The 22,781-nt window shown below is 53.1% G+C and overlaps 12 protein-coding genes across 12 annotated transcripts; 6 read left to right on the top strand and 6 right to left on the bottom strand.

Moving 5' to 3' along the window:
* Nucleotides 1-1,211: 1,211 nt before the first annotated feature.
* EI97DRAFT_482963 (SGNH hydrolase) lies at nucleotides 1,212-2,040 on the top strand (the record flags this gene model as incomplete). Its single annotated transcript, XM_033802085.1, has 3 exons — nucleotides 1,212-1,248; nucleotides 1,288-1,903; nucleotides 1,953-2,040. The coding sequence occupies 3 exons, from the start codon at nucleotides 1,212-1,214 to the stop codon at nucleotides 2,038-2,040; spliced, it is 741 nt and encodes a 246-aa protein (XP_033650567.1).
* Nucleotides 2,041-2,394: 354 nt separating this feature from the next.
* Nucleotides 2,395-3,875, top strand: EI97DRAFT_192944 (carbohydrate esterase family 8 protein). The gene has a single exon (XM_033793615.1). It carries the CDS (start codon nucleotides 2,822-2,824, stop codon nucleotides 3,812-3,814), a length of 993 nt encoding a protein of 330 aa, XP_033650566.1. The 5' UTR covers nucleotides 2,395-2,821; the 3' UTR covers nucleotides 3,815-3,875.
* Nucleotides 3,876-3,935: 60 nt separating this feature from the next.
* On the bottom strand, nucleotides 3,936-4,840 carry EI97DRAFT_384404 (uncharacterized protein; the record flags this gene model as incomplete). The annotated part of the gene is made up of 2 exons (XM_033795975.1): nucleotides 3,936-4,484; nucleotides 4,538-4,840. 2 exons carry the CDS (start codon nucleotides 4,838-4,840, stop codon nucleotides 3,936-3,938), a joined length of 852 nt encoding a protein of 283 aa, XP_033650565.1.
* Nucleotides 4,841-6,084: 1,244 nt separating this feature from the next.
* On the top strand, nucleotides 6,085-8,048 carry EI97DRAFT_461461 (FAD-binding domain-containing protein; the record flags this gene model as incomplete). Its single annotated transcript, XM_033801201.1, has 2 exons — nucleotides 6,085-6,885; nucleotides 6,933-8,048. 2 exons carry the CDS (start codon nucleotides 6,085-6,087, stop codon nucleotides 8,046-8,048), a joined length of 1,917 nt encoding a protein of 638 aa, XP_033650564.1.
* A 145-nt stretch (nucleotides 8,049-8,193) lies between these two features.
* Nucleotides 8,194-10,921, bottom strand: EI97DRAFT_192921 (uncharacterized protein). The gene is made up of 2 exons (XM_033793614.1): nucleotides 9,569-10,921; nucleotides 8,194-9,517 (listed from the first exon to the last, which is right to left on the bottom strand). Exons 1-2 carry the CDS (start codon nucleotides 10,716-10,718, stop codon nucleotides 8,340-8,342), a joined length of 2,328 nt encoding a protein of 775 aa, XP_033650563.1. The 5' UTR covers nucleotides 10,719-10,921; the 3' UTR covers nucleotides 8,194-8,339.
* Nucleotides 10,922-10,932: 11 nt separating this feature from the next.
* Nucleotides 10,933-14,273, top strand: EI97DRAFT_436452 (poly A polymerase C-terminal region-like protein). Its single transcript, XM_033799107.1, has 2 exons — nucleotides 10,933-12,768; nucleotides 12,820-14,273. Exons 1-2 carry the CDS (start codon nucleotides 11,304-11,306, stop codon nucleotides 14,205-14,207), a joined length of 2,853 nt encoding a protein of 950 aa, XP_033650562.1. The 5' UTR covers nucleotides 10,933-11,303; the 3' UTR covers nucleotides 14,208-14,273.
* A 219-nt stretch (nucleotides 14,274-14,492) lies between these two features.
* Nucleotides 14,493-15,603, bottom strand: EI97DRAFT_445299 (uncharacterized protein; the record flags this gene model as incomplete). The annotated part of the gene is made up of 2 exons (XM_033799958.1): nucleotides 14,493-15,190; nucleotides 15,294-15,603. The coding sequence occupies 2 exons, from the start codon at nucleotides 15,601-15,603 to the stop codon at nucleotides 14,493-14,495; spliced, it is 1,008 nt and encodes a 335-aa protein (XP_033650561.1).
* EI97DRAFT_192852 (uncharacterized protein) lies at nucleotides 15,481-16,738 on the bottom strand. The gene has a single exon (XM_033793613.1). The coding sequence runs from the start codon at nucleotides 16,516-16,518 to the stop codon at nucleotides 15,817-15,819; it is 702 nt and encodes a 233-aa protein (XP_033650560.1). The 5' UTR covers nucleotides 16,519-16,738; the 3' UTR covers nucleotides 15,481-15,816.
* EI97DRAFT_192762 (uncharacterized protein) lies at nucleotides 16,739-19,485 on the bottom strand. Its single transcript, XM_033793612.1, has 6 exons — nucleotides 18,980-19,485; nucleotides 18,882-18,922; nucleotides 18,795-18,832; nucleotides 18,524-18,745; nucleotides 17,588-18,470; nucleotides 16,739-17,536 (listed from the first exon to the last, which is right to left on the bottom strand). Exons 1-6 carry the CDS (start codon nucleotides 19,247-19,249, stop codon nucleotides 16,960-16,962), a joined length of 2,031 nt encoding a protein of 676 aa, XP_033650559.1. The 5' UTR covers nucleotides 19,250-19,485; the 3' UTR covers nucleotides 16,739-16,959.
* A 237-nt stretch (nucleotides 19,486-19,722) lies between these two features.
* Nucleotides 19,723-20,526, bottom strand: EI97DRAFT_384400 (uncharacterized protein; the record flags this gene model as incomplete). Its single annotated transcript, XM_033795974.1, has 5 exons — nucleotides 19,723-19,825; nucleotides 19,878-20,196; nucleotides 20,236-20,329; nucleotides 20,385-20,419; nucleotides 20,469-20,526. 5 exons carry the CDS (start codon nucleotides 20,524-20,526, stop codon nucleotides 19,723-19,725), a joined length of 609 nt encoding a protein of 202 aa, XP_033650558.1.
* A 210-nt stretch (nucleotides 20,527-20,736) lies between these two features.
* Nucleotides 20,737-21,560, top strand: EI97DRAFT_436450 (transcription initiation factor IIA gamma chain). Its single transcript, XM_033799106.1, has 3 exons — nucleotides 20,737-20,821; nucleotides 20,868-21,015; nucleotides 21,076-21,560. Exons 1-3 carry the CDS (start codon nucleotides 20,778-20,780, stop codon nucleotides 21,220-21,222), a joined length of 339 nt encoding a protein of 112 aa, XP_033650557.1. The 5' UTR covers nucleotides 20,737-20,777; the 3' UTR covers nucleotides 21,223-21,560.
* A 176-nt stretch (nucleotides 21,561-21,736) lies between these two features.
* Nucleotides 21,737-22,761, top strand: EI97DRAFT_425202 (uncharacterized protein). Its single transcript, XM_033797156.1, has 3 exons — nucleotides 21,737-21,911; nucleotides 21,981-22,077; nucleotides 22,142-22,761. The coding sequence occupies exons 1-3, from the start codon at nucleotides 21,823-21,825 to the stop codon at nucleotides 22,553-22,555; spliced, it is 600 nt and encodes a 199-aa protein (XP_033650556.1). The 5' UTR covers nucleotides 21,737-21,822; the 3' UTR covers nucleotides 22,556-22,761.
* The last annotated feature ends 20 nt before the right edge of the window (nucleotides 22,762-22,781 follow it).

Below are 22,781 nucleotides of genomic sequence, written 5' to 3'. Positions count from 1 at the left end.
TAGAGTAGCTAGAGGACAAGGGTCTTGGTTGGATTTCGCAGATGGAAGTAGGGTAGGATACACTGAGTGTATAGTAGAGAGTAGACCGAATTGACCTGGCCGTAGTGACTTAACAAATTAAATAAGCTGGAGATTTTTATCAATCTCTAACCTCTACGTGTGATAACTTTATACAGCACCCTCGGGATTGAAAGTCCAAAGAAACGAGACGCATCTTCCATATCGTGGCAATACTGGTCGACTCTACCTTGAATAGTAGCGCAGAATTACATTACAGAGCTTGCTGTAGTCTTCGAGCTGGTGTTAGTGTCGGCAAGACGGCATTTAAGTATATTGCAGAGAGAACGTGTTAGCCACATTTATCCGTAATCTATAGATCCCGTACATCAGCGGAACAGATGACTACGCTAGGTCGAGCCACCATTCAAATTTGATATGGAGGACAAGTGCCTAAGCAAACCTGTTACAGTGGATATAGCACGTGATCCTGCAGGTCTCCTGTACATAAAGCTCCCGCTAGCTACCCTTATACGATCAACTCAATCCCTTGTAAGCTGGGAGCCTCGGAGCGCCTCCTGCTCACAAAACCAGCGCAAACGCAAGCTGTACACGAGTCTAATATATCCCTTTAATTGTTTCCTTACGCGGCAAAGTTCCTCGGCAGTTCACCCTTAGCCGCTTTGCCACTGTTTCACCTGCGCAGTTATGCTCGAAATAGTAACGCAGTTGAAATCTCGCTGTCGCTCACTCGGCGCGACGTCTGTTAAATGGAGAATGTCGTTCTACCTTCCAGCAATCTTAGCTTGCGATTACGCTCTCGCACACTGCTTGTAGAAGATGAACGATGAACGAATAGTCGGTCGTCGCAATTGGCTTAGCACTTACAGTATTGGATACAAGATAGCCACCGGCTCCGAACCCATGTACCGGTTGTGGAGTCTCTGTATACCTGTGACGATCTCCACGGTAGCGTGATCCCCTGGTATAACCGAAAGGACGCTCAATTGGTTGACAGTGCAATAAGAGACAATTCGGGGTGAAGGATACTAATCTATCCTGCCAGATACTCCGAGTTGGCATATTGCAAGATCGGGGACATTACCCTAGGGTAAACCATGTCAAAATATATAGATACGCACACGTACAATGAGCATACATCGCTGCTCCAACGTCGTCCAGAGCCTTTGCAAGATCCACCGGCGGCATCCAAGATGAAGCTCGCACTTCCCCTCACGCTCTTGTCGCTATGTGAGTCTCATTCACACCAGAGACCCTAGGACATCCCAGCTCATAACCTAGCAGTCGCGCCCGTAACCCTCGGCGCCCCTAGCACCTCTACCCTCTCCAAACGCCAGACCAACGTCCCCCTGCGCATCCTCCCCCTGGGTGACTCCATCACCTATGGCTATATGCAGGGCCAATCCACAAACGGCTACCGCCAGGAACTTCGCGAGAAGCTCATCGCAGCAGGCAAAACTGTCGACTTCGTCGGCACCCTCCGCTCCGGCAACATGGCCGACAACGAGAACGAGGGCCACTCCGGCTGGGTCATCAGCCAGGTCAGGGGCGTTATCCAGCCAGCCATAGCGCTGAAGCCCAACGTCGTGCTCATCCATCTCGCGACCAATGACTTGAACCGCGGCAACAATCCCCCGGAGCCAGATGCACAGGCGCCGACGAGGCTGGGGGCGCTGATTGATGATATCCTGGCGAAGTTGCCGAATGCGGCGATTTTTGTGGCCAAGATTGTGCAGACGACTAATGGCGGGTTGCAGCAGAAGTTCAATACGTATAACGCTGCGATTCCGGGCGTGGTCAAGGCGAGGACAGATAAGGGGTTCAAGGTGTTCGTTGTTGATCAGAGTGTTGTTGGTGGGAGTGAGCTGAGTGACTATTTGCACCCGTGAGTACTGTCTTATAGAGATTTGAGAGGACTGGCTAACGTTGTATAGGAATGCGGCTGGATATAAGCATATGGGTGATATCTGGGCTGCTGCTGTGCTTAACAACACTGCGAGCATTACTGCGCCACCTTCTTGATAGCTACAATGTGACTTGAAAGGTTTGGAAAGCTACTCAATTATGATTCAGTTTCGCAACATAACTGTTATATTGCTCGTGCTCTGATACTATTCTGCAATAGAAGGTAATGTCGTGCTTTTGATGAAAGAAAAAATATATGCTTGGCTCCATTTGATTACACTAACCTTTTATCTTACTTGTCACTGCCTTTAAGTCATAAGCTCTGCAGCTTTCACTGAAATTATACCGCTAAGGCGTAAAGCTACGGGCGCGAATTTGAGATAGTGAACGTCTTAGGAAGGATGAGCAGCTGAGAAGATTGAATACCACGCATGATTAACTGTTGCAGCGATATGCTATTAAGTATACTTGCTGATCTCTGGTAGGCGCAATTCTGATTAGAAGGTGAGATGCTGTCAGAGTATCTGAAGTGACGCGACTCAGTATGCTACTTGAAGAGCCCTAGTCACTCTATTTGGCGGTCCTAGTTCATGCAATTTCCACCAACCAGGTCCCGACTACTCCTAGAATCCCTTGCCCCAACCGATGGATGTTTCAAAACGTCGCCATTTCTCCGATCCGCTTTTACAAAGGCATCTTGAAGCTTTGCAAAGAAAAGGAATTTCTCCTCTCAAGCTTCCGTAGTTTGAAACCGAAGGCGGAGAATTAGATTAAACAGCTCAAAGCAGGAATGAAGCCGAGGGCAATATATGTAGACGCCATGTACCACTTCGCCAGATCTACTGCATAGAGACCTGTTAACAGTTCCGAACCCAACTATTCTACTGGTCCTCACAAAATGCGTCTCTATTTCCCACTCTTCTCCCTACTTTCCGTGGCCCTTGCCGCAGGCAGAACCTCCCCTCCCTCCGGCTGTCTCGTCGTCAGCAAAACCGCTTCATCTGGCCAATACAAGACAGTGCAATCCGCCGTCAACGCCCTCAGCACAACCAGCACCTCCCCTCAATGCATCTTCATTTACCAAGGCACCTACAATGAACAAGTCTACATCCCCTCGCGAAAAGCCGCCCTGACGATCTACGGCTATACAACAGACACATCGACCTACACCGGCAACACCGTCACCATCACCCAAAAGCTCAGCCAGGACGACGTCGCCAACAACGACCTGACAGCTACTCTGCGCGCCCACTCGGCCAACTTCAAACTCTACAACGTCAACCTGGTCAACACGCGGGGCCAGGGGTCGCAAGCCCTCGCACTCAGCGCCCAAGCCGACAAACAAGGCTACTACGGCGTCCAGTTCCACGGCTACCAGGATACGGTTCTCGCCAACACCGGCGCGCAATTGTATGCCAAGTGTCTTATTGTCGGCGCGACGGATTTCATCTTCGGTCAGACTGCGACGGCTTGGTTTGATAGGGTCGATATTCGCGTGCTGGCTGCTTCGATTGGATATATCACTGCTAATGGACGCGACTCTGAGTCCAACCCTTCGTTCTACGTCATCAATAATAGTAATGTTGCTGCGGCGTCCGGGAACTCGGTTAAGGCCGGGACGTACTACCTTGGGCGGCCGTGGAGGAATTACTCTAGAGTTGTGTTCCAGAGGACGAGTCTGTCGAATGTGGTGAACGGGGAGGGATGGAAGGTTTGGGGAAGTTCGGATCCAAGGACTGATCATGTCTATTACGGCGAGTATGCGAATACGGGGGATGGGGCAAAGGGAACGAGGGCGGCGTTTGCGAAGAAGTTGGCGAGTCCGGTGGCCATTGAGACGGTCTTGGGGAGTGGCTATCAGAGTTGGGTGGATAGGTCGTACCTCTCGTAGATATTCGCAAGGTAGCGTTTGTTTGCACCGGTATTCGGACCTCCAGTTCGCAGCTTGCGAGAAACTTGTGACTTAGGGATCATCTAAGCATTCCAGACAATGGTCCAATGATACCGTGGTCTTATAACTTCGCCTTGATCGGAGCAAATGTCGTCCCTTCACCTTTCCCTATCGCTTCCACAATTTCATCCACCTTCTGCAATATCCATGTACATCCCTCATCGCTCACAAGCCACCTAATCGCCTCCTCTTCGCCTGCGTCCGGCTCAGTCCGCCAAGTTCCGTCATCCCAAGCTTTCCGCAAACCGAAAACATGGCTCAAGACCTGTGGCCCTACACCCTGCTGAGCCCGCAGACATGCAATCGCTATTATGCTTGTTGTTATGCGTCCTACATTTGCGCCGGTCGTGCGAGGTGGATCGCTGAACAATGCGCCATACCCACCGCTGAGGATGTACACGGGAAGATCTGGATGTGTGTCTGCTAGTTTGGCCTCCAGCTTCTTTTCCAGTGGGCGGTATATGGAGTCCCATAACTTGCGGCCGCGCTCCTTTATTGCTTCTATATTGGATGGTGTGGGTTCTCGGGTGGGTGTGGTGGAGAGCGAGGAAGCGACAGAGGGTGGAAGTTGCGCTTTGAATTCGTTGAGCATGTTGATGGTTCGAGGTATCTCATAGGCGTTAGTTTAAGGCAGAAGGGTTTTGTGAGACCATCAATGCATACCCCATTGAACCCTATGCACTTCAATCCCACCTCCCGCATCAGCTCCGCTATTGCGACTGCCTCGCTTGTAGCTTTCGACGCCCGTGCAACATTAAACAATGCCACCATTGAAGCTGGGGAATTCATCGTCATTGTTGCCGCTGTGGATAGGGCAAGCCATGACGGCCGCCCGAGTTTCCGTGTGGAGGCTTCTCGTTCGATCTTGGAGTATAGTGCGTCGATGTTATGCGGTGCGGGAGTGATTCCGGGGCGTGCATGGGCGGCGTTTATGAGGCCTTTGAGGCTCGGCGAGAGTTTCGACATTAATACAGATTGTCTTTTGAGACTATCGGGAAAGAGACTTGTTATGACTGTGTCGTGATGTTGCTGAAAGTCTAATGCGGAGCGACCTGGCTGTAATCAAAATGAGATCGGGTGGGATATATTGACAGAAATACAATGAACTAAAGATCAACGAAATCCACAACAAATATTTCTCGTGTCATAGATCAAAAGGATTGTAACCTCCAAAATGAACGATTGTCAAAAACGCCGTGCTCGAGGCATTCATCTGCTGATGTTAACGCACTTCCGCATTACCGAGGTGTTCCGATTCTCCCGACTAGTGACTCGTCATGTGACCACACTTAAGCACTTTACCGTTCCGGACTGTCATAATTTGAACGGAATAGACAAATCCGCCTCCGACGAGGCAATCCACCTTCAGATGCGCATTTGGTTTTTTCAAGGGCGAGCTGGAGTGAATGAAGAGAGGTTGAACCAAGCGTCATAAGCTCAGGGCTATTCCTTTTGTGTAAAGTTTACTAACCAGAAACAGAGTGCGCCAAGCCCTGCGTTGTGAGAGAAATCGACGTTCAACACATAGCATTTCGTTCACTCAAGTTATATTCCATTACCACTCCATGCTCCGCTCTCAATGCAACATTACTAAAGAGGATAGACAGCAAACCTCTCACCTTCAGGCGACATTCCATGACAATTTGGACTTGACATCGACCCGACATCTATGTACCCCAGCAATCTCGGATTGATTACATCGGGTATGAAGCCGCTTCGCTATATTACCGGCGATGTCCACAGATCGTAGTGTGCATTTGTGATTTGCACATGTCGAGCGCTTAGCCGCCTACGCTGCGTGGCGACAATAACGAACTGATGTCACGTACCGCGGTGACGTTGATTTGACTCTACCATCTAGCGTCGCAGTCCTACCTGTCCAATGCCATCCATAAACCTTATACCCGGTTCCTGCATCGGCAGAATGGAAATTCTCCGTTATTCGTTCCACTTGCGCACGGTTCCAAGCTCGTATATCGAAAGTAAAACCTGTTGGCTACATACTACCTAACGGCAGAGCATAGACAGAGAGGACTTGCCACCTCAATATTCCGTTTATAGTTGGGATCATCTGCTCCTCACTTGGCTGTGGATCTCTAGAGCTCTTTTCTCTCATTTTGCTGAGGGTTTGGCAGATTCGCGTTTTTGTTATGCCACCTTAAGCCCGTCATTTCATTCGTTCCTTGGTGCAGTCCGTCACGCCCGTCACGATGAGGCTTTCTCTTCCTTTCATATTACCGGTCTTAGGGTTCTTATCTCTACCAGCCCATTCAAGCAGTTTATTCCCGTTCGAGAAAATACAATTGACTCGAGAACACATAGAGAGCCTACCGGACGACCAAGCTAAACTCTTCGCCTTTGGAGGTCAATTTGACGAGAACTCAGCACAAGCACAGGAAACAGCGAACGCAGCAGCTCGATGTCGTTACACGCCATCCGACGGGAAATGGCCCTCCACTAAGGCATGGCAAAATCTCGCCAAGCAATTGAGTGCAGAGAATGTCCTCCTCAAGCCCACTCCTCAGTCCGTGGTGTGCTATCCGGGAACAGCGGAGAACAAAGCCAAGTGCCAGGATGTGACGAAGAACTGGAGCAATTCACATGTCCAGACGAACGACCCGATTGAAGTCCTGTCGCCCGTTTTCCAAGGCCTGACATGTACACCTCCTACTATATTCAATAGTGGAAACTGTACGCAGGGAGGATACCCGACCTATGTCATTAACACAAAGACCGTATTGGATATTCAGCTCGGCATCAATTTCGCTCGCAATAATGGACTGCGACTTGTTGTTAAGAACACTGGGCACGACTTCACGGGAAAATCTGCTGGTGCCGGAGCGCTGAGCTTGTGGACGCATGGCCTGAGAGATTTGGAGTTTATCAAGAATTATGTTGACGGAAGCGGATATAAAGGCCCGGCGATTAAGGCGGGTGCAGGCGTCCAGGCATTTGAACTCTACAAGTTCGCCAATGAAAAAGGAGTGGTGGCTGTAGGCGGCGAAGGCCAGGTACGTTCGTTATCTTGCGTACCAGTTCGTAGCTAAGACCGCCCAAGACAGTAGGGATCATGGGTGGTTACATCCAAGGAGGCGGTCACTCTCCCCTCAGCTCTTTATTCGGCATGGCAGCCGACCAGGTACTCAGCCTCGAAGTTGTTACTCCCACCGGCGACTTCGTCACTGCAAACGCAACCAGCGAACCTGACCTCTTCTGGGCCCTCCGAGGCGGCGGCGGAGGTACCTTCGGAGTCGTCACATCCGTCACTATCAAAGCCTTCAAAGACATGCCCGTAACCGCCGCCTCCTGGAGTCTCTCCAGCACCACTCTCGGCAAAGACAAGTTCTGGGCAGCCGTCAAGGCCTACATGGATCTCATTCTCTCTCACGTCGACGCCGGCACTTATAGCTACTATACCCTTTCCCCCGTCGGCAAAGACTTCTCCTTCGCAATGCAACCCTTCTTCGCCCCCAACCAAACAGCACAACAGGTGAACTCCCTACTCCGCCCCTTTTTCTCCACCCTCACAGCCCTAAATATCCCCTTCTCCCCCAAAATCACAGAATACAAATCCTTCTATCCCGCATGGCAAGCCGAATTCCCCCTGGAGCCCCAGGGTGCTGTCTCGGGCGCCCCGGGATCGCGTCTCTTCCCGCGCTCCAACTTCGCCTCCGAAACCGGACGGAACATCACCTTCAATGCGATCAAGCAGATGGTGGAAACGGGACATTCAATTCTTGGCTTCCACATGGCGCCCACGCTTGCCCGAGGCGGGAATGTCGACAACGCCGTTAATCCCGCCTGGCGCAACGCAGTCATGCACGCAATCGCCTTACTCAACTGGCCAGTCCCGTCGTCGCCTTCGTCCATCTTATCGTCGTGGAATGCCTTCTCCAAGCAGACGCTGCAGAAGTGGAGAGATATTACACCCGGCTCGGGCGCGTATTTGAACGAAGCGGATCGGTTGGAGCCGAATTGGCAGCAGAGTTTTTGGGGGAGCAAGTATGCGAGGTTGTTGGAGATTAAGCAGGCGGTTGATGTGAAAGATGTGTTTTGGGCGGCTAACGCGGTGGGGAGTGAGGGGTGGGTAGTGGAGACTGTAGATGGGCTGCCTGGGGAGAATGGGAAGTTGTGTCGGGTTAATGGGACGGTGACTGCGGTGGGAGAGGTATAGTGTTAGGTATGGCCAGTACGAGCGGCTGCGGGTGGGAGACGGGGTGAACGAGAAAGAGACTGCGGGGAGGATGTGAATGATGTACAACTCTCCATAGACAAAAAGACGGAATACAACGGCAACATAGATAACAATCGATGATTGATCATCTACCCCGATCCCTAAGATTACTGGCCCAAGAATATGATCCGCCTCTCTAGGCCCAAGTGCCCTCACGAATGCCCAAGTTGCAGCCACCACTAACGCCAACGCAATGCGCAAAAGCCCCAATCCTAGAAGTCCTCACATCCCTCACTCAAAATGATCCGCTTTCTTCTCCTCCTCCCTCTCCCTCTCTAATCCGGGAGTCAGCCCCGCTAGATCCGTCGCCGGCGCTACCGCCCCAATCAACGACCTCCGATGCATCCTGGGACTCTTATCCAGCGTCTCCGTCTCCTCAACCACGACACTCTCCTCCACCTCCTCCTCCGCCCCCTCCTCACTTTCCAGTCCGCGAATCGACATCCGCAGACCCAGAATCTGCTGCCTCAACTCCTCAATAAACTCGCGCATCTGCGCAAACGGAATCTTCACAACCCCGTCGTCGTACCCACCCCTAGCTCCATACAACCCCATCGCAACATCGAGACACTTCTCCGCCTGCAAAGACTTTCCAAGCCGGAACCAGGCCTCGGCCGCCAACACGGCGAAGAACGCTGCTTTGCGTAGCCGCGAACCCATGCGATGCGCTCCCACCCCTTTGCGGATCGCATAACAGGCAGCCACGCGCTCCGTAAACAGCGCGTTCCCCACAGGCCCCACGAGTCCCATTTCCAGGATCCTGGAGGCCCACCTGGCGGCATCGTCGGCGGCCGACGCACCCCTCAGGCGCAGGAGTTCCAAACTAAGCGCCAATGTGCGGAGGGCGTAATACGGTGCTGCGCTGCGGTCGCGGTCCGTGTAGCTGTAGGAAGCAGCTTCGATCCAGGTATCTATATTTTCCGTTCTGGTTTTACTAGTCAAGGGTCCCGTGGACATGAGCGCGGACAAGGCGGCCATTTCGGCGGCGCCGGCGTAGTGCCGCCAGGCTTTGTCGTTGTTGAAATCGGTGCGGAGAATATCGTAGGTTGAGAGGGCTAGCTTCCAGTCTCTTAGCATGAAGCTGTAGTCTGCCAGTTTGCGCATGATGGCTTCGGGGGCGTCGGGGCGGTAGAAGCCCTGCAGGGAGTCGTAGTTTGTGTTTGAGGAGCCTAGGGCGGGAGAGGAGCTGTTGCGGCTGGAACCAAAGGGCGTCCAGCGTTTGGAGAGGGACATGAAGCGGCCAGAGATGCCCCGGCGGCGGGCGAGGACTTGCTCGTTCCACGTGGCGACGTGGCGTTCCATTTGGGGGACGATAGATTGGGCGACGAGTTCGCGGACGAAGGTGCGGATGGCTGTAATGTCGGACTCGGGGATATACGGGGTGGGGTCTGTTATGTCGTCGGCGGTTTCTGGGAGAGGGTTAGTTGAGGTGGAACTGGGGAATGTGAAGATGGGCATACCTCGCTGTTGGATCTCTGCCAGCTCCTCTGCAGAGGACATCCACTCGCAGGTAGGGAGCCGCACGCTGTCATCGTCGGACGGGATGCATTGCTGGCTCTTCAATCTTAATAGATGGCAGTTCAAGCCAAAATGCCGCTTCATTTGATCAAATACTTGATTGGACTTTGCGATATCTCCCGTCTCCTCTTCGTGAACGAGCACATAATAGCGTAGATATTCGTTATCCACCCATGGGGGTGGCCGAAGCTCGCCCTCGCGCTGCTTCGCGTAGAGCCTCCTAAACTCTTCGGTGGGATTCGGATTTCGAGAGCTGACTGCAATGACGCTTGCGACGGGGTGAGCGAAAGTCTCATGGGGTACTAGGGGCAGTCCGGAGAGCAAGCGCCTAAGGTAGAGAGTATAGAAGGGAGAAGAATTTGCTTCGGGGGCGAGAGTATGGGGTTCCCCAGGAATGCCCGAGGCAGCGGTATGGGCGTTGAACTCGAAGTACTGCAAATGGCGATCCACCACCTCTTCAACCTGCGCTACATTTCCTCCTATACTCCTCGGGCGCATTGAGGTATGTGACGTCCGACTAGGATCCTCCAGACTATTCCGCGCAGTTGCCGGCAAGCTAGCAAGCCCTGAACCAAGATGTGCTCCCACGAAGCGTATGCCGAAGTCCGCATGGCTCTTACTGGCACCTATACTGTCTCTTATCGTGATCTTTCCAGGTACAGTCTCCCCAAACGGGCGCAGAAGCTGCAGCAGTCCCCCTTCGATACCCTTCCCTCGTATCATGGTCTCCGTTTCTACATCGGCCACAACAGCGACATGCGGCACAAAGGCACGCTGTATGAGAATCCTGTATTCATCCGAGACTCCCGGTTGTAAACTGGACGGCGTACCCGTGCCATTCTGTCGCGATCCTGGGGATAAAGCGGCAGGCGGAGCGGAGGCGGGAGTGGGCGTTGCAGTGCCAGAGCTCGGGCGCGAGCCCGCGAGCGATGAGGTCGATTCGAATAGCTTGTGCAGAGAGGGATTGGATCGGCGGTAGGGTAGCGACGTAAGGGACGAAGCAGGCGATGCGCGCTGTTTGGGGAGGATCACGGAGGCTTCGAGGTCGGCATACTTTGGCGGTCTCGGAGTAGCATCTTGCAGTGGGTTCATGGGCACGGGGAGCGCGGGCGAGCCGCCCTGGGAGATGATGTTGGGCGCGTAGGAACCGGGTTCGCGGGCATGTATTCTAGCAGGCGTACGACATTACTAGGAGAATGGTGGAGGGTGGAATGCGGCAGCGAGGTGAAGGTGCAGTCTGACGAGGTGTCGTGGTGTTTGTCTTTCCCGACTGGTGGGGGACCCAAGCTTTACCTAGGTATCATCAATCTTCACAGATGCACGACTTTCAATTGACACCAATCAATATACAATGTCGTTTCTGCTGTGAGCTTCCAGAAGCGTGCGTGGAAATTCACAAGGCTCATGCAGAGCGCTCTCATCGATCCTTGATTGACCTGGATGTGGGCCAACCGATTTTGCTCACCGCGGATTCTCTCTTTGCGGATTAAACGTGACCTCCGTACAGTCACATCATTCACCCTTCACCCTACAGCTTTCTGCACTTGGATCCTTCCCGCTTCGTGCCGTATGTCGACGGAAGCACGAGACGAGCCGATCCCCAAACGTCGCAAAATCTGCAACTCACCGAAGCTGCCCTCTGTAAAGCTCTTTTCAACCACGGCATCCCCAGCAACAATGAATCAAACCACCCTGGAATTGACCGAAGTCGAAACAAAGTTACGCCAGTTGCTCCTCGATGTTGCTGCCTACATTGACGAGAGTGTTGGCACTGGGCCCATCGAGAGTGCAGTCAAGGTCCCTGATGAACTCGCTCACGAAAAGGTTGTACTCCGCTTCACCGGAGGATGGGTGCGAGACAAGCTGCTCGGCGTCGGTAGCCAGGACATCGACGTTGCCATCAATAAGATGACCGGAGAGCATTTCGGATTGAAGATGCTGGAGTATCTGGACATCCCTGGGAACGCCGCCAAGTACGGCCTAGAAGAGAGAGCGGAGAGCCCAAAACCGAACGAGAGTGATTCAAAGCCCAAAGCAGAGAATGGGAAACCAAAGAAAGAGAACGGGAAGTCGGAAGCAAGGCAGAAGAGCAGGAAGGTTGGCATCGGCTTGACCAAGATCCAAGCGAACCCGGATAAGTCCAAGAATCTTGAGACAGCTACAACTAAGATCATGGGAATCGACCTGGATCTTGTCAATCTACGAAAGGAAACCTACAACGAGGTCAGCCGGAACCCTGAAATTGAGTTTGGAACGCCCGAAGAAGATGCTATGCGTCGCGACGCGACCGTGAACGCCATGTTCTATAATCTGAATACCTCCACCATTGAGGATTTCACGGGGCGCGGTTTCCAGGACATGGAGGCAAAACTAATACGGACGCCCTTGGAACCTTATCAAACCTTCAAAGACGACCCCCTTCGCATTTTGAGGCTCATCAGGTTCGCAAGTCGCTTGGGTTATACGATAGACCCAGAAACGGAGCGCGCCATGTCCAACGCGGAGATAGGAGAGGTGCTCAGAATAAAGATCAGCCGCGAGCGGGTTGGCATCGAACTGGAGAAGATGCTCAAGGGACCAGATCCTCTTCGAGCCATGTCCCTCATTGACCGTCTTGGCCTCTACCACACCATCTTCACCGACCCTACCAGAGAGCTCGGATCTGCCCCTGACCTGGCACACTTCTCGCCGGCTTATAACTTCGTCCATACAATAACGTCTCAAGAGGCGTCTGATGTTCCTTCCATAATCCCACAGACACTCGCTCGCGATGCTGATGAACGGTATCTTGCGTGGATTTGCGCCGCACTGATGCCATGGGCAGATGCTCCCACAGTTCCTCACCATAAACCCACTCAACGACCACACTATGCTGCCTATCTTGTTGCCCGCGATGGCTTCAAGGCTCCAAATAGGGTCTGCGATGTCATTTCGGCGTCTCTTCGACATGGAGAAGAAATTCGCCAAATGGTGGACCGTTGCTACGACAAAATCAAGCGACCTAATGCAACAAAAGTAGCAGATGCCGCGACTGCCAGGGACACCTTGGGTATGGCTATTCGCCGCTGGGGTGCTTCTTGGCGTACGCAGGTGCTTTTCAATTTAATCTACGAGGTAGTGTTGGGGTTTGTTTCACGGGACCGTCAGTGGTATCCCCTTTTTCTCCCTCTTCCAAAGTCTAATAGGTCCATAGGTCTCCTGGATTCATACGCCACCTTTCTGAACCAAGTGATCAAATACAACATTCTCGAAGCCCACACCTTCCGACCTCTTCTCACAGGCACCGAGCTCGCCCAAGCTCTTAACACCAAACCTGGTCCCTGGATGAAAGACGCCCTCGACGTCGTCATGGCCTGGCAACTCCGCAACTCGGACGTGACCGACCCCACCGAGGCCATCGCGGCCGTCAAAGCAAGCAAGGAGGGCGGCGAGTCAAAAACCAGTGAGCTCTCCTCTAGCCTTGCCACTCACTTCCTCACGCTTACCGTCCGACCTCTCTTCTCGCAGACAAAATCTCCTCCTGATATCACGCCGGCGGGCCACAAAGCCCCGACTTTAGACCACACTTTCAGACAGCGTCACCACTGGGAGCCTGAGCCATGGAAAGACACACACAATGCATATGTTATAGACCTTTTCCGCTGGACCCTTTCGATCCTAGATCCTAAAAGTATAGAGCAGAATTGGGCTCTCCTCATTCCGCCAATCCTCAAAATGATGGACGATATCTCCCTGCCTTGGAAGGCGAGAGGAGTCGCTCTCCTCACCCAGCTCCTCAAATCCACACCTCCACCCCTCCTCGCCCGCACCGGCCTCGGCGCCCTTTTCGAAGACTCCCTCTTCCCACTCTTCACGTATCTCCCTACTCTGACTCCAGAAGACGAATCGTGCCAACTCCTAGACAACGCATTGCCGGCCCTCCTGGCGCTGGGTGACGTCTTATATCCATCTCCTGATTCACCATCGCCATCGAAACCCTTCACATTCACTCCACCCAACACCAAAACTCCTGAAGAACCGCCGTCCGCCCTCTCCACGCCCCTCGAGCGCTTCCTCGACCGCACACTCCGCCTCGCCATCCTCGCGCCCCTCTCTCACGCCCACCCATCCACGTACCCGCGTCTCGCTACAACTCTACTTCTCCATCTCCCTGCTCTGATAGATAAAATGGGTATAAACGCCGTTAAACATCTGCAGCCGCTAACCACGCTCCTCTCGAATATCCTCTTTGAACCCTTCGGGTTGGCGTATCCCCCTCTCATGGTTGCAGCGGCGCAGGGATTGCAGAGGGTGGTGGCGAATACGTGGCCTAGGGTGAGTGTGTATAGGGGGGTAATTGTTAAGGGGTGTGTGGGTGCTTGGGGAAGGTGTGTGGAGGAAGAGGGAGACGGAAAGGAGGGTGTGGAGGAAGTGAAGAGGGAGATTAAAGAGTTGATGGCGATGGTGGAGGCGGTATTGGAAGCGGATGAAGAGACTAGGAAGGTGTGGAGGGGTGAGAAGGAGGAGTTGATTAAGATTGATGAGACTCTGAAGGGCTTGTTTGAGAAGAGTAGGAGGGGTGGATCTGAGCAGGGGCACTGAGGGCTGAGGTTGTAGGATAGAGAGAGGAGTGAAGGGTCCTGAATTAAGTATGGCTGGGGTATTCAGATTAGAAATCAATGCTGATGCCTCATTATGTCCTTCCTTCATTGACGTGACCTTCGTAACCGTTATCTGCACCCCGTGGTAATGCAGATACCCAAATACTTTTCCCCCTAACACCTACGCACCCAAACCAGGGAATCTGAATAAGCAAGATCCACCAACAAAAGCAGTACTCATACAACAACCCGCCTAACCCCCCATCACTGCCTTCTTTTCCCCCGCTCACCCCACCCTCCTCCCCTCTCCCGCCTTCCTCCCCCCACCAATTCCGCCATCACCACCCTCCGCACCCTCTTCCACATCTGCAACCTCATCCACATTCTCCTCCCCACCCTTCTCACTCCCACTCCTAACAAGGCCCTCCTCACTTCCCACAACCACCGTCCGCCTCCACGCCCAATTCTGCCCAAACTGCTCCTCATAATGCTCCTTCAACCTCCTCTGCCTGCGCTCACACTTGTACATCCAGAACAAGAGGGCGCAGAGACATATAATGACGAAGCCGAGCGTGCCGCCTACAGCGCCGGTGATTTTTGCGGTGTTGCTCGAGGAGGAGAAAGAGGCGGCGGTGGAGGGACAGTCCGACAGGGGCGAGTCGCTGGGGGGGTTGGTGGGGGTGGTGGATAGGGAGATGGGGGAGCCGGTCGAGCGAGCTGTGGCTCGAACGTCCCCGTCCTGTGCATTCGGATTCGCAGACGAGAGCGAAGGAGACGGTGAGGGTTCGGTGACGGCGTTGTTGATCGACGGGGGGAATAGGATTGAGCCCAGGGAACTCGCTTGGAATTTCGCGGCGCTGGGATTCGCGCAGCAGGAACGGCGGTCGGTGCTCGTGCGGCAGCAGTAAGTGCCTAGGTCGCAGGGTTGGATGTTCCATGCTATCAGCAGTGGGGGAGGTGTGCTTGGTGGTGAGGATGATGCATCTGTGAAGCTGGTGTCAGTCTCCAATACGGAACAAGAATATAGGTAGAGGAGTCGAAAGTAGAAGAGCCCGGATGATCAAGGAGATATGACAATACTACTCACCAACCGGGCACACCCTCGGACACCCCTTATCCCTCCCACTCGGATCCGTACATCCAGCCTGCCAAATCGTGCCGACGTACTCGCCGCCCGTGACCATGCAGAGGCCGCTGTCGAGACAGATATCGGGGGAGCCTGTGCGGCGGTTGGTCGCGCAGCAGCCGCTGTGTTGGGCGTTGGGGTTGCAGGGGCGGAAGGTGGAGTCGAGCTCGGTGCCGTTGAGGGAGTAGCACTTTCGATCTGAGGCTGCTGAAGCGGCTGTTGCGAGGGTGGAGAGGAAGAGGGGGAGTAGGATGTTGAAGAATGGAGACATGGTGCAGACGTGAAAGAGATGATTGGGAGGTTAAGGAGAGGATGGCGGGAGGCCTGAGAAGGTGGTTTAGGGACCGTGTGTGCGAATAACGCCTTCGTGCATTAAGAGGAAGATGAATATATAGAGGAGAATGGCGAAGGTGGAGAGAACGTGGAGGAGAAGAAGAAGTAGAAAACTATCAAACCCGCGACAAGAAACAAGAACAACACGACCTCACGCGCAGAACACAAGGGATGTCGTTCTGCTAGATAAATCAAACTTTGCCAGGTCCGCGCCTCTAGCCAGCTGCATACTCGACCGGGACCATCCATACACCATGATATCCAGCGCCGCATGCATAGCGCAGGTGTAACTCTCTGTACAACACACAAGCGCCGCGGCGAAGACGAAAGGGCTACCTTCGACACCTGAAACACTCCGAATTACTACAGGTACGTAGTCGAGATGGCTCGCCTTGACCAGGGTAATGCTGACGGTGGTGCAAGGGCTGGAAGAAAGGTACTGGTACACATCGTCACCCAGTGCTAGACGGCGAACGTACGGGGCGGCTGGTGTTGCGGTACGGAGAGCCAAGGTTTCTGAAGTCAGTCTCACTACGCGACGTCCGATGCTGTGGAGGCCGCCACGCCATGATTCCGCTTGAACGAACTGTTTATCCGCATTGACATGGCGTTTGCTGATGAGGGCTGATGTGGGAGCTGGAGATGAGAGCCGTCCAGGCGTGTTGTTTGAGATGGGGTGTGGAGGAGGGCGGCGGATACTTGTCATTCGTCTGTGCGGGACTGACGTGCAGGGGGCTTGGGCGTGTCGTGCAGACAGATCATGGATGAAGCAAGGGGCGGGTTCCAAATCCGAGGATTCATTTTTCTTGAGACTTTCTGGATCGGGTAAATGACAAATGATGCGACAGGTCATACTATGTAGGTGTAGAGAAGTCGTTCGTTTGGATGGGTGTATAATAGCTGTTTCCTTGTCATATGTCTTAGCTTGCGACGACAGCAAAATCCGGAGGCAGATGTTCAGACGCTCAACAAGATCTCCAGTTCCGTCAATGCGCGTCAGTAGAGCTGCAGCTATATTTGGGAATCAGGGATCTGGGTTTCGTCGTGAGATGAGATTCAGCACCAGTGTATAAAGGACCGCCCGAAGTCACTCCCGTAACAGTCGCCGATAAATACTCTCCTCTCCCGGACCTGGTAATAGCGCACGCGATATATCCGTATACCTCAGACCGCGGGCTGCACCGTCTCGATATTTGCGAATTCGTCTCAGTGACACAGAATTATTGTGATGGTCTCGTCTGTGACACGTAAATAGCGGTGTTTGACGAACACACTCAACTCACACCAGCCCTACTTACACACCCACAAGTTGCCCCATCAACAGCGCATCCACCTTCTCCCCTTTCTTCAGGCTGCCGTCTCCGGCAGGCATGCACAGTAAGGCATTGGCTCCCTTGAAGCTCCCGATTCTCGAACTACGCTGTCCGCCAGTGCTAGTCGCATATAGCAATCCGTCTTTTTTGATGGCCACTAATGCGCGATGATACTCTGGCCTCTGTTTATCCATTTTGACATCCTCCTCCAGCACGACCTTTATCCTAGGTAGTCCCGGGGGGGTGATCCCAGAAGCCTGGTGCAAGGACGGCAATACGAAGAGGTGGAAAGTAACGACCGCGGACGCCGGATTACCGGGGAGAGCGAAGATTGTTTTAGTAACGCGTTCACCAGCATCATTCTTCACCGGGATGGTGGCGAATGTGGTTGGCTTGCCAGGCTTCATGTTGACGCGGCCGAAGTGGATGGTTCCGCCTAGAGAGCGTTCAATGGTGGGCTTGAGGAGATCGAGTTCGCCCATTGAGACACCACCGCTTGTTATTATCACATCGACTTTGCGAAGGGCATCGCGAAGTGTCTGCTCCAGAGCCCCAGGCCTGTGGCATGCATGTCAGCAAACTGAGCAGTTGCCGGAAAAGGACACCTACTTGTCGGATACGACTCCCAAGTCCACGGCTTCATATCTGTGGTTGCGCACAGCCGTAAGCAGCGTGGGCCTATTGGTGTCTCGCACTTCTCCCAGCCTTAGTGCTCCTGCTCGGTCGTGCTGGATAATCTCGTCACCGGTGCTTAGCACGCCAACTATGGGTTTCTGGTACACCGAGACCTCAGCCGTGCCAACTGATGCGAGCAGCCCAAATTCACCACCGATGACAGTGATCCCTTCACCCTTTTTCATGATGGTGTCCCCCTGCTTCACGTCACTGCCGACTTCACGGACGTTTTCTCCAGGCTTGACTGCACCAGTAAGGATCTCGACCAGCTTTTCTTCTTTCCCGTCTTCGGTCATTTCTCTCAGGACGGTGTCCTCGACCATGATTACTGCATCCGCCCCAGGAGGCAATGGTGCACCAGTGGTAATTCTCGCAATCTCATTCTCTTTGAGTTCTGGTACCTCACCAGGTTGTGCGTGCGATACGATTGCAACGGGATATACACCTTTGGCGAACTTGCCGTCCTTGGGTATCTTGACCGCATAGCCGTCTACGATACTTGCACGGAATGCTGGCACAGATTCGGTAGCTTTCACGTCTTCAGCTAGAACAGCCCCGCCTAGGTTCAGGTCCACTGGAACTTTAGTAACAGCAGGAGCAGGGGTGTGCTGTGCGATTAGTTCGAGGGCTTCCGTTACTGGCAGCATTGGATAGGGAGATGACCGATGTCTGCGGGTGGGCCCTGCACTCGGATCATTTGATTGAGGCCTCTCCTCTGGTTTGGTGTGCGCCCTAGGGGTGGCGTGACCGCCATGACCGTGAGAATGACCATGCCCATGATGGTGATGATGATGATGGTGATGACTTCCTGTTCCGCCTACACGTAGATCAGCCGTCGCCCATGTACTATGAATGGACATCGGCTAATACCTGCATGTTCAGCTGCTGAGCTGACGCCAGCCTCTTGTTCAAGCTTCTTCACGCCGCCAGCATGTAGCGGCCGCGACTCAGCACCGGCAGCTTGAGCACAGGCATGAGGCAGTAACTTTAAGACGGCTTCCAGGTTCTCTTTTGCGCCCTTGGGAGATCCCGGAAGAGTGAGAATGAGAGTCTTCTTGCGCAGACCCGCAACTGGTCTCGCCATCATGGCAACTGGTGGTTTCAGTATCCGGCATCAAACTGCGTCCTCATCGAGACTTACAAGGCGTGACGGATAAAGACGCAGCCAACATGCCATGCCTCAACCATAGTCAGCAATCTTCTGTCTATATCTCCAATTCAAACTCACACAAGCCCTGGTGCCTCCTTATCCAACAATGGAGCCACAGCCTACCAATATTAGCTCCATGCTCTCCCATCCCCAAACGGCGCATACACTCCACATACCTCAGGCGTAACATCCTTAACCGCGAATCCCGTTCCGCCGCCCGTCACAATCAGATTAACAGCATCTTCGCGGTCTGTCCATGTGCGTATGAACTTTTGAATGTCCAGGATGCTATCAGGTACGATCTCCGAGATGGCGACCTCCCATTGGTCGTTTCCTAGCTCTTGGAATAGCTGTTTGAGGACGGGAATGCATTTATCTGTTGTTGGGTCCTGAGATGCGGTTTGCGAGACAACGAGAATGGCTGCTTTGAGCTTCGTGTTGGACATGGTGGGGTTGATATCGATGTTGTGTAGTTGTAGAAGTTTAAAGACGGTGGGGGATCTCCGGTTGAGCGGCACCTGGGCAGCATCACGAGATTAGCTAAGCCGGAGAGCGCAAATAGAGCCATTGGGAATGATATCTCAGAAAATGGCATGCGAGAGCGTTGAAAAGAATTTCGACATGTCTCTTTCAAGATGGTTGCCCTGAGGGAGCTTGCTTCCGTATATCACAAAATACCTAACTGATGATTCCAACATGCTGAGCGGAACATCAATGTTTTCAAGCATATTGCTCCTCAGGCACCATACTCGCTCGAGCACATCATACATGCATTATACAATGGCTTCCAGAAACATAATACAGTCATGTGAAAGATATGTGACGCCTTTAACCCAATGCATGCGCTTCTTTCCCTCTTCTTCCGAGTGCCAGTGAAGTGGGCGTCAAATGATTTGGAAGCCTAAACTCAAATACGGCATTACTCGAAATCCGGCGCGTTACTTTGGACGAGCAGACCAATGATCAAGCCGAAGAGACCGAGGATGGAACTGAAAATCTCGATAACAAGGATCTTGACGAAGCTATGTTGGGTGTTAGCCTTTCTTCCGTGAGAGCAAATAGAAGTCAACATACAGGCCCGGATCCGCGGCATCAGCCAGAGCGGCACTGCTGCCATTGATACCCACAGACACACCGCAAATGAGGTTACACATGCCCACTGTTATTCCCGCCCAAAACAGAGCATATCCGGTGTAATAGTTGCGCGGCGAGTATAGTGTTTCGTAATCAGCAACGGCGTTCAGCTTGGCTGAGAAGATGATTGCCATAATGACCCCGTAGATAGCTACCACCTCGCAGAAGATAATTGAGATTAGGTTCTTGGTTCGTATCCGTGGGGCTTTCACACCACCGCCGACAATCGAGACACCGGTTGTAAAGATTCCCCTGCCCACTGTCAGGTCTCATCGCAGGCTCCTAGTCAATCATACACACCATGCTGAGCCAACGACTGAGAGACCAATGCACAGTCCTATTCCCAGACTTGCGAAAGTATATGGTGAGACGGATTCGAGAAACTGCCCGACCTGGAAACAAACGAATAAGCGGATGCTATCAAGACGGGATGATCGTCGAGTTTACGTTGAAGGCTTCTCCCTCGCCATTGAACAGCATATCTATTTCCTGTTAGACACGGCCTTCCTCCAGCTCTCGCGGCAAACTCACATAGGCCTACCACGCCCAGCGCGACCGCTGAGCCACCAAGTCCGTATTTAAGAGACATGCTGCACTTCGGTCGACTGAAGGGAAAAAGACGCCGGGTGCAGATGAAGCGGTGAATAATACGGAAGCCTTCGAACTGGACGTTGGCGGAGGAGCTGCCCTGCGAGAGTGACGATGGCACCTGCCGCTAGTGCTCCCGCTCGCCGCTTAGTCATCCTTCACCGCCCGCCCTCCTCCGCCTTACCGTTGCCTCATGAAGTGCTCCTCCGCCACGACACCACCTAGCCAACTTCGAGCGTCGTACTCGTCAAGATGGCTGATTCGAAGCACTACTACGAGCTGTACCGGCGGAGCACGTATGTATTGCGCTTTCCGCTGGAAACGTGGGACTGACTTCAGAAGACTAGGCGGAGCATTAACGGACACGCTTGACAACCTGATCACCGAGCGCCGCATCGAACCGCAGCTCGCTTTCCGGATTCTCACAAATTTCGATAAGGCGGTCTCGGAGATATTGGCGGAAAAGGTCAAGAGCCGGCTACATTTCAAGGTAGGTTGCGAGGGGATTGTGGAACTTCGCGAATCATGCGCTGATGTGTTGCCTTCGTAGGGCCACCTCGATACCTACCGCTTCTGCGACGATGTCTGGACCTTTATTATCAAGGATATCAACTTCAAGCTCGACAATAACAACACTATTCACGCCGACAAAGTCAAGATAGTCGCATGTAACACGAAGCGCCCGGGCGAGGTCTAGAGGTCATTTAATCGGCGACATAGAGTGGGAGGCAAACGCGAGAGGAGCATGATGAAGAAGGAGGCGCGAACGGCTGCCAGTCCAAGGACGAACAAGCGGCATTGATTCTTTTGCTTTGAATTGCATTCAGAACTCCCATGATCGGGTGAAGGCGTTCAGGAATCTCATGGATATGGATGGGTACAATCGAACTTGCAAGGCAGCGCTCGGAGTTATCGGCATGGCTATCATCGAGGAAGACGATGGGGATCCGGCCTTTCTTTCTTATTCAACTAGTTCGGGAAGCGTTCCTTTATAATGGAAGGATAGCTGAATCATACATGATACCGAAAACACACTGCTGAAGCATCACTGCTAAGCATATCCGGGATACTGGAAATGCCTCTACACGTTTTTCTCTGCTTCGGCAGCGAGCGTCTGCCAGTATCGCTCGCATCTCATCTCAAGATGTTCCGAGGTTTTATCGATAAGTTCCCCGCGCAAAGAGTTCCTGTGCCACCACCGCCACACTAACCCCTACACATCAATTACGGGCCGTTCCAGGAACGTCAATCATAGGGAATGTTGATATCGCGAACCAACAACAAGTCATAACCGAAGATGTCCACATCAAGACCGCGATCAGCATGGCTGCTACTAGCGATTGCGAGTGGAGCTTGCGCAGCCTTCAACGGAGTGTTCGCAAAGCTGTAAACCTTCCTCTTCCTGAACTGTCTAATTGATTCACCATATGTTCATGAAGCTGATATCACTCCCAGCACAACAACAGAGCTCACGACCTCATGGGCGCATTCAATATCCAAAGCCCTCTCCATCAACCCCTCAAATAAACCCGTTGAATTCGTCATTCGGGCGGTAAGCCTCCTTTCCTCATTCCCGCCCTGAAAAGGTCACGGCATTCTAACGCTCTCATATATAGGTCTTCTTCGCCCTCAACCTCCTCTTCAACGCCGTAATGTGGGGTCTCTTCACTCGCGCCCTGACTCTCGCTTCCTCAACGGTGCGCGTCAGCGTCATCAACACGTCTGCGAATTTCATGATTACGGCGATTTTGGGGGCGGTGATCTTCTCGGAGCAGTTGCCGGGGCTATGGTGGATTGGGGCCGGGCTTTTGGTGGCGGGGAGTGTGATTATAGGGAGGAGGGAGGAGGGTGCGAAGGAGGAAGGGGAGAGAGCCGGGGGGACGGAGCCGTTGGTTGGGGATGGTGGTGGTTTTAAGGACGAGGAGGTTGAGGAGGATGATCTGGGGGAGGGGAGTGAGGTTGAGTTGAGGAGTGTGCAAGGGAGGGGGGAGGGGGGAAGTAGTGAGGATGAGGATGGGGTTCTGAAGTGATTAGGAGTCAAGTTGCATGATTTTCTCCCATGTTTCTGTTCCTCCATGCAGAATATGAGCAAGATTTCAAGTAAAGACCCTTGATCGCACTTCGTAGCACGGAAGTTGTAGATTTCACTGAGCAGGTAATACGCATGTGCGTACCTTACAAGGAGTGTAGAGCACTCCGAACTAGTGAATCATGCGACTCAATATCGATAAGGTAGCCCTATTAGCAAATTCGAAC

This window comes from Westerdykella ornata (assembly GCF_010094085.1).
Source record: "Westerdykella ornata strain CBS 379.55 unplaced genomic scaffold EI97scaffold_31, whole genome shotgun sequence".
Classification (NCBI taxonomy): domain Eukaryota; kingdom Fungi; phylum Ascomycota; class Dothideomycetes; order Pleosporales; family Sporormiaceae; genus Westerdykella; species Westerdykella ornata.
This window is presented reverse-complemented; position numbering and strand designations above follow the sequence as displayed.

Bases quoted from the DNA above. Each gene is read 5' to 3' on its own strand.
- EI97DRAFT_192944 (XM_033793615.1), top strand. From the start codon at position 2,822: ATGCGTCTCTATTTCCCACTCTTCTCCCTACTTTCCGTGGCCCTTGCC.
- EI97DRAFT_192921 (XM_033793614.1), bottom strand. From the start codon at position 10,718: ATGAACCCACTGCAAGATGCTACTCCGAGACCGCCAAAGTATGCCGAC. The intron at 9,518-9,568 runs GTATGCCCATCT...ACCCTCTCCCAG, and splicing joins GGCAGAGATCCAACAGCGAG to AAACCGCCGACGACATAACA.
- EI97DRAFT_436452 (XM_033799107.1), top strand. From the start codon at position 11,304: ATGAATCAAACCACCCTGGAATTGACCGAAGTCGAAACAAAGTTACGC. The intron at 12,769-12,819 runs GTCAGTGGTATC...ATAGGTCCATAG, and splicing joins GGGGTTTGTTTCACGGGACC to GTCTCCTGGATTCATACGCC.
- EI97DRAFT_192852 (XM_033793613.1), bottom strand. From the start codon at position 16,518: ATGACCTGTCGCATCATTTGTCATTTACCCGATCCAGAAAGTCTCAAG.
- EI97DRAFT_192762 (XM_033793612.1), bottom strand. From the start codon at position 19,249: ATGTCCAACACGAAGCTCAAAGCAGCCATTCTCGTTGTCTCGCAAACC. The intron at 18,923-18,979 runs GTATGTGGAGTG...TAATATTGGTAG, and splicing joins TTAAGGATGTTACGCCTGAG to GCTGTGGCTCCATTGTTGGA. The intron at 18,833-18,881 runs GTGAGTTTGAAT...ACTATGGTTGAG, and splicing joins AAGGAGGCACCAGGGCTTGT to GCATGGCATGTTGGCTGCGT.
- EI97DRAFT_436450 (XM_033799106.1), top strand. From the start codon at position 20,778: ATGGCTGATTCGAAGCACTACTACGAGCTGTACCGGCGGAGCAC. The intron at 20,822-20,867 runs GTATGTATTGCG...TGACTTCAGAAG, and splicing joins GAGCTGTACCGGCGGAGCAC to ACTAGGCGGAGCATTAACGG. The intron at 21,016-21,075 runs GTAGGTTGCGAG...TTGCCTTCGTAG, and splicing joins AGAGCCGGCTACATTTCAAG to GGCCACCTCGATACCTACCG.
- EI97DRAFT_425202 (XM_033797156.1), top strand. From the start codon at position 21,823: ATGTCCACATCAAGACCGCGATCAGCATGGCTGCTACTAGCGATTGCG. The intron at 21,912-21,980 runs GTAAACCTTCCT...TATCACTCCCAG, and splicing joins AACGGAGTGTTCGCAAAGCT to CACAACAACAGAGCTCACGA. The intron at 22,078-22,141 runs GTAAGCCTCCTT...TCTCATATATAG, and splicing joins TTGAATTCGTCATTCGGGCG to GTCTTCTTCGCCCTCAACCT.